The sequence below is a fragment of the Chaetura pelagica genome, unplaced genomic scaffold (genome assembly GCF_000747805.2).
Source record: "Chaetura pelagica isolate M959 unplaced genomic scaffold, ChaPel_1.0 scaffold264, whole genome shotgun sequence".
In the NCBI taxonomy this organism is placed as follows: Eukaryota; Metazoa; Chordata; class Aves; order Apodiformes; family Apodidae; genus Chaetura; species Chaetura pelagica.
The window spans coordinates 1,533,694-1,546,726 of NW_009953064.1; the positions used below are offsets into that span (position 1 = coordinate 1,533,694).

At 44.0% G+C, this 13,033-nt stretch overlaps 1 protein-coding gene across 1 annotated transcript in view; it reads right to left on the bottom strand.

Annotated features, from left to right (window-relative positions):
* Window positions 1–7,930: 7,930 nt before the first annotated feature.
* Window positions 7,931–13,033, bottom strand: part of ARHGEF4 (Rho guanine nucleotide exchange factor (GEF) 4) — a 91,476-nt gene continuing 86,373 nt past the window's right edge. The window contains exons 8-12 of the mRNA XM_009996735.1: window positions 12,468–12,597; window positions 11,836–11,967; window positions 10,038–10,281; window positions 9,310–9,387; window positions 7,931–8,088 (exon numbers count right to left, since the gene is read on the bottom strand). Coding sequence (XP_009995037.1) covers window positions 7,931–8,088; window positions 9,310–9,387; window positions 10,038–10,281; window positions 11,836–11,967; window positions 12,468–12,597 — 742 coding nt within the window. The remainder of the gene's footprint in view (window positions 8,089–9,309; window positions 9,388–10,037; window positions 10,282–11,835; window positions 11,968–12,467; window positions 12,598–13,033) is intronic.

Consider the following 13,033-nt stretch of genomic DNA (forward strand, 5'->3'; position numbering starts at 1 on the left):
GGAGTGTGGGTGGCTGTAAATGACACTAATGTTAAAATGCAAGCATGTGTATTTGGGGTGGGGACACAGGACTGTGCTACTTGAACTAACCATGTATTTTCATTTATTGTAGGTCTCCAAAAATAACTGTTAAGGTTCCTGTAAAGAGCAACGTGTGTGGAAGAGGAAGTAGTAATGTCAATAACTACATCTAACTGCAGAAATAGCATTTGGATTTTGAGATTATCCTACAGGTACTTTTGTTGTTGAGTCAGGTAGTTGTTCAGCTTCTAAAATAGTAGCCAAGCACTAGGAATCCCATGAAAATTCAGTGCATTCTACCTCAAGCTAATTGCTTGTTAGTTATCCTGGGGTAAGTTTTATTTTGCAGGGAGATACTTTTGGAGGTTTTTTACAGGTGACTGGAGCTGATGAAAATTCCTAATCCCTAACCAGGGGTTGGATATAAAGAGGAAATACTGTTCTTCAGAATGATGTTGCTTATGTTTGTGTTAGAGGGATTCTGATGTGTGTTCTGGTCTGTTGTTACAAAGAATGACTGTCCTGCGTCTGACACGTATGAGAATGTGGTAGTGAACATCAAGTCTGTTGATGGAATTTCTTACTTGTAGGATCCATGTGTCCATGGAACTACGAAAGTGGTAGGTCAGTAAGAGTTTCATTTTTCCCTCTTTCCAGATTCAGTTTGCAGTGGTGTCATGCATATTGATCTCTTGCTGATGAGTGGCTGTTGGCTACTTGCTGTGAAGGTTGGATGTGTTGAACTCCTCATTTTAGAGGTGGCTTTGAACACTGGGTGACAGCCAGACCCCTTGCCTGAAAAGTGACTCTTCAGTTGGTGACGGTCAGAAATGAGGCAAGAAGTTTTGAGTTCAGGTTTTCCTGTAAATACATCTGGATGAAAAAGTTTGCTTTTTCTAACATCTTGCTTTAGATTCTAAACTCCAAGGCTTGCTGTAAATTCATATAATGGCAGTAGCTTTCTTGGTGAGCTCCCCTAAAACCAGGAGTGATGTACTGATGATTGAGCTGGGAATTTTCCTCTGTAGTAAATACCAGTGCTGGGATAGAAGGTGTTGCTGTGTTACATGGAGAAGACATCTGACTTGTTTGGGGAAAGCTAAATGCTCTCCTAGATGTTATTAGCTATCCTGTTGTAATCATCCAGAATGGAATGGGGTCCACGTCAGTACTTTAGTTTTTGGGGTTTTTTCAGTTGTGCATCACTAAGAGGTCTTTGGTAGCCATGGATTGTTGTGTTGTCTGTGTTATGGAGAGAATGGCCGACCTAAATGGAACACTGTTGAGCCTTGTGAGTACAAGCAACCCATGGTTGCTTGCTCCTTGTATCTAAAAGATACTTCAAACAAACTTGACAAAACAAACTGGCAGTAAGCAACCCAACTGTCAGCTTTAATTAGTGCAGCTGGACCTTCATTTTTGGGCTGTATCAATCTATTTTGTAGTGTTTACAATAGCTTTTTCTTTCCTGGACAAGAAGGATAAAGTACATGGACAGATTGATGCTTCAGAAAGAGGGAGGGGAATACACCTTCCCACAGTTTACCAGCCTTACTGTAAGAATTGTTATCATGTGACCTTCACAGTTAAGATCAAATGCTCTACTGTAAGAATACTAAGATAGCTGAAGCTGAGGGTAAGGTTTGTGATTCAGATAGCACTTACATTGTTTCAGGTTGCTGGAGGTAATAGAAAAATTAATAAGGCTAGATAATGGATGTACAGGCAGGCTGTTATTTCTGAGAAAAGAGGGAAGAAGCACATGATAGAACTCTTAAGCAGAATGCTGTTACACAGCTACATTTGATTATGGCAGATACAAAGGCTTATTTTGTATAGTTGTAATGTTTTATGGGAGGATTACAGAATTAGACAAGAGTAAATGTGATAGCTTGTTTATTTCCCATCTCACAAATGTATATGTAAACAGTCACACACCAAGGTACACCAGCATCTGAGTTAAGTATCACAGGTACTTCATTTGCATGGGCTGTAAAACAGGGAACTGCTTTGGTAACAAAGCTATGCAAAAGAAAAGCTCACTACGTGCAGAGAACAGTGGCATAGTTGCAGGGAAGAAAATGACAGGAGTGTTATACAAAAAGAACAAGCAGCCTGTATTTTTCTGGAACAACCACACTGCCAAAGCTGTGGGATTGGTGTAATGGAGCTGCTTGTTACGGAAGCGCATGGGAGATCTGGAGCGTGCTGTGAGGTGTTGATCCCAAGGCAGGGCAAGCTGTGGGTGCTGTGTCGGGGGGAACCCCCTTTGGCCTCTGGTGAGCTGAAGCTGTGTTGCTGGGGATAGAAATCCAGTGACATCTGGGGTAGTGCTGCTGTTGAGCATTTGCTAGGCATCCACTGGTCTCTGAGTAGCGCTCAGCAGATGTCAGGGTGCCTTCTGGTGTGTCATAGCTTTGACTGCCTTTTTGCACTAGCTTAGCTCTGAGTTGCATTGTTTTGTCCAAGCTGTTTCAAGGATTGACTTCCTCCCCTGCACTATCAAGCTAAATGAACAAGGCTCTATCTTCAGTGGGTTAAAGTAATCAGAAAACACTTCCATTTTTTCACTTAATTTCTGTCACCAAAACTCTTATTCTTTAACCCATTACTTACCTGAAGACCTGATCCTACAGCTTCACTTAGCCTGGGAGCTCTGGGGACAGGGACTCAATACTGTTTGACTGGCACAGGACATCATAGTTGAGTCCATAGGGTTGTACTGATGTGGTACTGCTACCTGTCAATAGGCAAGTCAAGTCCTGCCAGCTGTAGGAGGATGTTGGAGTAGCAGCAGGCACAGGCTGAGGCTTCAGCAGTTGAATGAAGTATGAACAGCACCATTCTTAACGCTTTAGAAGTGATTGTAGTACCATTCCCACTGTCCTAAGAGGTGAAACCTAGCAACAGGTGAAGTAGTAACAGTAGTAGTAGTAACAGTAGTAACAATAAAATAAGAAACTTGCACTTGCTGGAAGCTGTACCATCTGAAGGATGCTGGCAGTTTTTAAGCAGTCTGGGTAGCAAGTGGTTCAAAAGACTGATATTTAAAAATCACTGACAAGAGTAATATGCTTAATTCTGTTGTATTTGAAGGTTTGCTCCCACCACAGCAAATATGGAGGAGCACAGCCTGATATTTTTACATCTTTCAAAAGATGAAAGGCCTTTTTAATAAGAAAAGCTAATGTCTTATTCTGGCATCCCAAGAAATGCAGCATTGTCAGTCTGAAGCTGAGGTTCTCTAGGAAGGTCTGTTACTCATGGATGCCTCAGTTTTAAGTTGCCCTGATGAGTGACAGGCCTGATGCTCTGATGTTTCTAGGAAGCTGGACACCCAGATGCAGGTGGTCTGTTCGTCGTGGCCTGCTGGATGGTGGACTGATGTGCTGTTTTGAGGAGCAGTGTCCTGGGCAGCTGGACTTACCTGCAGTGGAAAGCAGTGAGGCAATGGACTAGGCCAGCCAGGAACAGGACTCCTCACCCTACACCCCACTGGTCTAGAGGTAACAGACAAACCAGAAAAGAACTTAAAGGCTGCTTCACAGGAACTTTTTGGTCCATAGGAATTGATATATTTGTTGTTTTGATTTAGTACAAAGACATTTTGTACTGCTTTTGATGCTGTCAAACCTCAAAGCACAGGCATTTTTCTAGTGTATACACCCACCTTTTTGACTTAGTTATTCCAAACTAATATTTGAAAATAGATTTTTTTTTATTTTTTTTTTTTTTTGGTCAGAGCAGGAACTGAGTTATTTAGCAGCCATGGGTTCTCTGCATTTTACTAGTAGCTTCGGCTAGTTGTTCTGATTGGCTCACATGCTTTACATAAGTCTGTATCTTGTGTATTTGGACAGATAATACTAATTAAGCTGCTTTTTACAAGAGCTTCCTAAATGGATAGCTGCAGAAGGAAGGGAACAGAAAGAGCCAAAAATCCCTTAGAAAAGAAACCCCAGAGTGCCCCTGGATCAAGTTGTCTTAATCTCTTCATGTAACTCACTGCAGAAGTGTCTTCCTGAGTAGTTAGGCAAGTTCTACCCTGAAGTCCAGAATTACTGGTGCTGTTGAGACTCAGGAGCTTCAGCTTATTTGGCATCAAATCTGCGTTTCTCGCTATGTAGAATGTTCATCTCCAGTGGAGTGGGTACTGAAATCTCACACTTGCTGATACGTGGTTCAGAGGGACTCCTCTTGTGACTCTGGTAGGATTGTGTTGTCCATTTAAGCTCTGAAAGCTTGACAGAAGCTGTGCTTGACCTGTAGTTCAAATGCTAGAAACCTCCTTTCTTAAGAGTTTAGATGACAATGTTGTGAAACTACACCATGTGTATGTACATGAACAGTCTCTGTCCTACATACACATTGTCCCTGATACTTTAAATTGACATTACAGTCTAGGTAGCTCCATTCAAAACCCAGACACTACCGTGAAAAAGAGGGAAATTCATGTTGGTTAATTTGTTACCACTGTCTAACAGACATTACATTTTACCACTTAATCAGTAACTTAAGAGATGACTTTTGAGTGTCTGGTCATTTAAAACCAATGGAGGTTACACATGATCTGATACAGTTTGTTCAGGAAATAAAAGGTTTTGTGGTTAGAGACTCAGGAAGTGGTGCTGAGTAGAAAATAAAGGCTAGCATTTCTTGATGCAGTCCTCTTGACGTTTACAAAGTGGTCATTTGACATGCTGGGCTGTGGGTAGGTGTGTTGAGGAAAAGTGAGTTTTAGCCTTACCTGTTCATCAGTGTCATGGCTGTGGCTCCACCTGCTGTGTGGTCAGTTTTTATACCTGATTTCATTCTTGCATAGGGGTTGGATCCTAGCTCCAGCTGGTTCTTGCAAGACTAGAATCCCAACTGAAGACACTTTTTAGGAGTATTGATAGGCAGTCAAGTAGAGCATGTATTTCTCTTTACTAGAAATAAGTACCTTCTCATTGACTGGTAGACTGACCAGAGCAGGCTATGTTGGTAATTAAAAAGATTTCTGTAAAAAGGTTTGTATCTGACCAGTGCACACAAATGATTCAGAGATAAAGTTCTGAAAGAGGTGGTAATAATCTGAAAATGTATCACAGCCCATATGTACTATTCAGAGTATTGCTGCACAGATAATTAAGTGTAGCAAATCTCATGTGCATTTTATTGGGGGAGGGTAGGGGCATTTGTTATTGGCCTTCAAAGCTGCTCCACTTTAGGGCACTGTGCCACTATCACCACCCTTTCACTCAGTAGAATAGGTAAAGATTTGTCATGGTCTTTGAGGGTGTGCGTGTGTTGGGGGGGGGGGGGGGCGCTATGTTCTCTGGTCCAATCCAGAATTCTTCCCCCACTTACTGCAAAGCCAGTAAGCCCAGAAAATTGATCATTTCCTTCCTAATGGATCTCTTTTATTCCTGGCCAATCAAAATAAACATGCCACAGATAGGGAGAGGAGGGTGCAGACAATGAGGGCAAACACAAGTGACAATTGTCAAAATATCTTCATGTTGGCTGCTAGAGCTTAGGCTGCCACTGTGCACTGGCCTATGAGAGCTTATGGAAGGGGTGGGTGAAGATGGGCAGTGCAGAGCACTGTAAGGCTGGTGATGCAGATGTAACTCACAGATAAGGACTGATTATTGCTGTTGGTGGTTGGTTTTTTTCTCCCTCCCACTTGTAGTGAACCGCACCTGTTTGTGCAGTGTTTGAAGGCCATCCCTGCATTGTCCCACTGGCTTGTTTTCCCACCTGCTTCCTGCCATTAGAGATGCATTTCTGACAAATAACAGACAAGACATGTAAATGCTTGTGCTGGTCCATGTCCCTGTGAGGCAAGTCAGGCAGCATCTCAAGGCTCTGCTTCCAGTGTCCTAAGGCCTGTTTCCTGGTGTTGCATGGGGTGATAGGGGAAGTGCTGAACCTTCCCTTGGGCTGACATCTCTTGTGCTTCTGAATGAGAGAGACGTTTGGGGGAATTTAATCACCATATGGGATGCTGATGTTGCATCTGGTTCTGCCTAGGAGAAGAGCATGGAGTTAAGTTGGGTTTTTTTCCCAGTAAGAAGGGCAGGGGAGCAGGCAGCAGACTGTGCAGGTAGGCAGGTCCTAGGAGGAGCAGCTGGGTTCTCTTTCAAGTGTATTTCTTCCTGGCATTTGCTGTTTCTCTTAAATTCCATATTGCTCAAAGTGGGCTTGAGCATCCCCTGCAACTTTTTTTGATGTTTGCTATACATGGTTTTCATTTAAGTAACTAGCAGGAATTTGAGAGCTGGTGACTTGCTAACCTTGATCAGTGTTCTGAGTGACCAGTAGGTCTCTGCTTCATCAGTCTTCCACCCAAAGGATGGCTTTGTTGAGGGTAACCTCCCAGCATGGCTTCTACTGATAAGTGGTCATTTCACTTAAGTTGCAAGAGCAGAATCTCTGCAGTGACTTTGAAAAGAAACAAGTTCACACAGACACATTGGGAGACAAACACAGGCTGAGAGTCACTTTTACAAGTTTCTTTATGAAATTAAATGTTGCCCCTGGTCTGGAGGGAAGATATAGTGCAAGAATGACGTACATGCTACTGAATTCAGATATCCCTGGATGACCTGACTTCAGTCAGCTACAGCATCAACAAGCACTGGACTTCCAAGTTCTGCAGGCAGTTTCCACTCACAGTAGCATTGTGTTGGAATGGGTGTCTTCCTTTCACTGCCACAGGATGTCTCCTAAGCTAGGGAATTCAGTCAGTATGGCTTCTAACTCTCACTATGGTAAGGCAAATCTTTCCTTTTACTAACCAAGGTTTTACTTTTTTTTGGCCTTTTTAAAGTGGCTATTTTTTAAAGGTGTCAAAAACCTGTAGCAACACCCCTTGAATTGAGGCTCTGTGGGAGTTTTCATAACACCTATGGTTTTAATCTTTTCAGAGTCGAACTGTAGACTCTTGACTTCTGGGAGCTAGGCTTGCAAATACTGATCTTGCTTTTAAAAAATTAATAAAATAAAACAGACAAAACAGGCATCAAGTTAACAACACCTGACAAGAACAATTACAGACTTACAAAATACACAGGTCTTATTTTTTCCATAAATAAACACGTTACAAACAGTGAACATTTTCATTGGCCAGGAAATATGGCAGAATGATGGAGAGACGAGACTCTCAGGAATTGAGTACAGTATTAATTAGGCACATTTTTCTCTTAACTTAGGTAACTCAAACCCACTAAAAGAGATTCTTGAACTTGACTCAAGCTGCAGATTGGCACAGTTAATACACTATATAGTTAATCAGTGGTGTGGAACTAAAGGAAAGAAAAAGGTCACAGTGCAATACTCACTGTTGTTTTGTCTGAGTGCCTGCAAAGGCTAACTGGATTAGTTAGGAGTATGTAGGAGGATCTTGTCTCTGAGAAACATGGAGAAGGGGTGAGCAGAGGACAGAAGGGTTTGTCCCTCCATGGAAAATGTGTCATGTCAGTGACTCCAACCTGTTGCTCTGAGCCTGTCAGGGGACATGCAGCCAGCAGATCTGTCAGTTGCCATCTGATCTCTGACAGCTGCCAGACAGCAGTGTGGTCACAGTGGGAAGGAGTGAATCCAAGGACAGCTGGCAACCACCATTTTTTTCAGATGAAACATCAGGCTCCCTCCTGTGATCTCTTCCTGGAAGGTTGTGTCTCAGGTGCTGTGCAAGGCTGGCTTGATGGGACTGGCACAAATGCACATGTGTGTGCAAGCACACATACAGTGTCTCGCCTCGGAGCCAGTGCGGTCAGTTGGGCTGCAAAAACAGTAGGGAAGGCTGGAGCACCTGTGCCATCCTCTGTAAACAAAGGATTGGAAGAACCTGGGCACCACCTCCCAGGACTGATGGATAAAGTGCTTTCTCAGCAGGGGTTCAGGCACAAACACGGGGCTGCCCTTATTTCCGGAAGGGTGTCAGCCTGCTGATGTTCTGCCAGAAGTTCGAGGGCTTGCGCTTGGGCTCTGCCAGCATGAAGACTTGCTGCTGAGGGAGCGCGGTGGGCAGGGTGGGATGCTTCTGGCGCATCAGAAAGTCATAGTATGGCCTGGTGACAGCTGTGATCAGGAGGAGATGGGGAAGCATGTTAGTTGAGCACAGCTCCCTTCTCCACCCCCTTCCCAGTCCTTGTTACGCTGCAGAGGTGTGAATTGGGTTTGTCTTGGTTACCCTTAGCTCTGCTTTTTAGGATTAGAGTTGATGCTGTGGGAGTCCAAGAAGTGTGAAGCATAACTGGCAGGTGTTCTGTCCTCATGACAGCAGGGATAAATAGCTGTAGCTTGTCATTAGTGACAAACTTCACTGGTGACTTCGGTTGTTTCGGGAGAAGCAGCTGGTGTGCATGTGCCTCTGCCTGTCACAACTTCCTGCAGTATGTTTCTGAGTCAGAGGGGCCAGTGCCCAGCCTGGAAACAGGGCTGGCAGGTCTCCTCTACTGTGGGCCTTGCTCTGTTAGAGAGGTCTGGCTTCCTTCCCAATTCAATTTGCAGTGAAATCTTACTTCTGACTTGCAGCCAGGCTTTCTTACTGGTATTTAACTGCTGACTGGTGCCACCAAAGGGATGTAGTTGTGGGTCCAGAGAAAAGGAAGTGACAGCCCTTCCTCTGGATATAAAGAAGGGTGGTGGCATCACAAAATCAGGTAGCCGGAATCTTCAGTCTGGAATCTGACAGTACTGCAGGCACAGAAGCCTTCTTTTCTTTCCTTCCTTTCTCTTGCTCGAGTTCATACTCCCTGGCTGCTGCTAAATATCTTCCTTGTCTCAAAGTTGTAATAAACAAAACAGCTCTGCCAGTGGGCATGGGCATAGCACCTGCCCATGGCATTCTGCCAGAATCACAGGTTTCAAAGCAACTGCCCATGCAGGAATAGTCCCCATTGCAGTGACCTTTGACCCATTTTGCATCCTGGGGATTACAAGACTCAACCTTGCCTTTTCATAAAGGGAATGCCATACTGCTAGGAGAGCCTCGCTTCTAGGGCCAGGCTGGGAACTAGCCTTGGAACAGAAGCTGCTTCATGTATGTAACTGTGGTTTCTGGCACAGTGCTCAGCAGTTAGGTGCAAAGCAGCTTCCCTGGAGTTTTAAATGGCTGGAAGCAGGAAAATATTCCAATCTGCCAGAAATGATACTACAGATTGTCATGTTGGAGCTCACCATCTGGCCTTCTCAAAAGTTCATTACTGCCACTTCACTGAAACTGTTTCCCCATAGTAAGTGTGGAACCACCCCCATCCCCAGTTGTCAACAGCACTTCTCTGGTCAGATGTGACTCACCCTTAGGCTTCCCCGTGTGGTGCTGCTTGCTGGCATTCAGCATCGCCTGCTTTTTCTGCACCTCTGTGATGGAAAAACCTGGCAGAGAAAACAGAATTTGTCAGCAGGAGGTCCTCATTGTGTATCTTGGGGGAAGACACGGGTTGGCACGGACAGTAACAGAAATGCAGGGATAGGAAAATGCCTGAAGGTCCCAAGATAAAATTACTCCCAAAGCTGGAAGGGGCACGTACTGCTTCTCCTGGTCTGTGCTGTCCCCCTGCCTCTCAGGCCAGGTCTTCTGCCCTGCTTTGCTGGGTGATGAAGCCAGAACAATCCAGTTGTGTTTCAAATCTCATTAGATCACACATATCTGAATTAAGCAGGATTTGGACAAAACAGTGAAAACCCTCTGTTACAATTAATGTGTTTTGTATAGATATTGCCAACTTGGACACTGTACTGCAAAATACTGGAAGCTGTATGTAATGTATTGACTGTTTTGTCAGCCCTGCCTGAATTAATTAAAGATGCATCAGCCTCCCTGAGAACACACTGCAATGTCTGCTCACAGTGGTTTGTATTTGGGTTTTTTTTCTCAATCCCACAGATTCATTCAGAATATGCAATTCAACAGCTCAGGGCTGGACTGGAGCATGGACTGGCTTCCCCTTTTTCACTTCTCTGCATTGGCTGGTGGTTAAAATAAAGAAGGAAAAACACAAAATCAAACACTACTTTTTCCATACCTGTCTCCTGGTCGAGCTGAACCTGTCTCCTTTCATTTTCAAATGCCTTCAGCCAGCGCTGCTTCTGCTCAGGCTTTTTTGCACAGAACAAGTGGACTTCCTCAGTGTCTCGGCAGTGCAGCTTAAATGCATTTTTCACACTGGTATTGAAGTCCTTGTCCTTCCCATCTTCTACATCCAGTATTTCCATATCATCCATGTTGATCCGACTTTTATAATACAAGATATCCCGACGCAGGAGGTCCTGTAAGAGAGATCACACGGTCTCATACAGATGTTACTGTTTCCTGTCCCTCCCTTAAACATTAATTATCTTTGATATGATGGAGTATTACATGATGGTTTACAGTCCTCTAAGAAAAAAAATTTATACTGGATTTAAATCTGTGGAACTGCAAAGTGCTAAGCTCCTGTTGGCAGTGAGGGGAATCACATGTTGCTGGTGGGTTCAAGATAGACTGGTGTGCTGGTTTGGGCTGGGACAGAGCTAATTTTCTTCTTACTTGCTAGAACAGCATTGTGTTTTGTATTTAGTATGGAATTTGGTATGAGAAGAACCCTGATAAACCCTGACATTTTCAGTTTCTTAGTTGCTAAGAAATCAAGGAGTTTTTAACTTGTCATGTTTTGCTAGTGTGCAGATGCACAAGAAGCTGGGAGGGAGCATAGCCAGAGCAACAGGTCCATATTGGCCAGCGGGATGTTCTGTATCACACAAAGTCATGCTCCGTGGGTTGATGAGGGTTGACCAGGAAGTGTTCTATCTTCCTGGATTGTGGTTCCAGGATTTTCTCTCCTCTGGGATTGCTAGGCAAGGACAGGCTGGGTGTTGGTCAGTTAGGTGGTGAGCAGCTGCACTGTGCATCACAGTATCCCTCAACTACTGCTGTTAATATGAAACAATTTTTAGATTTATTTTTTTTTATCTCAAGTGATGACTCTCTTTACTTTTACCTTTGAGTCTCTCCCCCCTGCCCAGGGGCTGGGGCAGAAGGAGCCACTGGGCTGCCAGGTTAAAACCAGGACATCTGAGTTGTGGGCTGTCAGCTGCCCTGAAGAGCTCTCTGAGTGAGAAGCAAGCTTGTGTTGTTATTACACAAGATCCCAAATCCTCATTAAGCCACTGTCAGAAAATAGTATTTTAATCCTGCAGTCCCAGTTAGCCAAAAAAATCCTATTTGGCTTTTGGTTTTTGTGTTGGCAATGACAAGTATATTTGAGAGCAGTGATAAACTACTTATGCCTAAGTCACTGGAGCTACCTGTATGCCAAGGGTTAGGCAAAATAAAAATTGGCTTGTTCAGTTGTGAAATTCCAGTGGAAGATTACTTCCATTTGCTGTAGGAAGGTTCTGTTACTTGGGCTGTGAGCAACAGCACAGGCTGTACTTGCAGACCTACACATGATGTTAATATGGTCTTATTGCCTGTCAAGGCCCACAGCTCCCCATCAAAGCTGCAGTTACCTTTGGTTACAGTATTACTCTGACATGGCAGTGCAGCTGAAAAATACATATTTTACGAAAATTAGTAACAGTTCTCCTACTTGAGTTGTGTAAGATACATCCATACACTGAGCCTTGAAGCAGTGCAGTGCTTCCCCCTCTTGCTATAGGAATGAGGCCAGGAGTCAGTTCCTGTAGCTTTGGAGAAAAGACTGTAACAAATGCTCCTAAAAAATCTCTGTCAAAAGCACATGTGATCTCTTTAAGTATTAAGGAAACAAAGGGCTAGAAAGGGAGGTTGCTTACTCTTTAGCATTGCAATAGACAGCAATTGTGCCTGGCTAGTGAGGTTACCTTTTTGCAGCAGACAAGCTGGTGATCAAAGAGGAAGAACATTCTCTGTTGGCTCTTGGCTTGAGGGTGGGAGATTTTGTTTAATTCCCCAGAATAGATGAGTTCTGAGCTTCTGACTAGGACATCTTCACCCTAAGAACAGCACAAAGAACAAGTTGGTCTCAGTCATCTGAAAACAGGAGTAAGCCTGTGGTCTCATAGGAGAACCTGAGCTTGGCCAAGGGGCCTGTGTGGCTGTGCGCCCTGAATGCCTAATGAAGAAACTCCCCTGGGTGTGAGAGGGAGCCTCTGCTGGCGGATATCCCTCATCACAGGGAGACACTAGGAATGGGAACTGAATAAGAACCATAGAGTTTTAAACAAACAAACAAACAAAATATCCTTTTCCTAGGAGTCTGCTCAGGGTAGCATCCCTGACAGGAAGGGAGGTGGTCTAGCTGGATTACCTGCTGGACCTTTTCAGTTGTACTAAAAGATGACATTTGATTATATTTAAAGAAACACAGAAGGGCAGCAGAACTGAAGGTAGGGCTAGCTAGTAATCCTAAATCTTTCTGTAAGCAGAAGCTGTTGGAGGAAGGGGAAGAGGGGCAACACAGAACATTCAATCCATGACAAAAACAGTCTCTTACCTCCCAGTCTTCAATTGAGCTCTGCCACTGAGCAATTTTGTCAATGTTCTCCAGCCGCCGTTTTCTCTCATTGATGAGCCGAGCCACGTTCTTCATGGCGTTTAAGGCAGCTTCAACGTCTTTGAAATCCCTAGGGCAGGACAGAGGTGGTAGACATGACAAACTGACACATGCTTGTTGTACCTATCTACACTCCAAAGGTTCTAGCATGGCCTAGAGCTGAAGAGCAGAAAACATAAGTCCCTTTTCTTTCTTTTCCTTGCCTTCCTTCCCAGCATGTTTTGCCAGGTTACAAAAGTTCTTGTCACTGCTACAGCCCAAACAATGATCCTTTCCAGTAGAATCTTTTCACCCCAAGAACACAAAGCAAAGAAAGAGAAGAAGAACACAACCACTGAGGTGAAACCACAGTCTTTAAGTTCTGCTTAAAAACACTGGCAGGAATGAGCCCCATCCTAGATCCAGGGAGATGACTAAAGACAGAAATACCTGTTTTGTCATTGAATATTATCATTATCACTATTTAATCAAAGCATTTTGGTCTGCAACTTCCCATGGTCACAGAG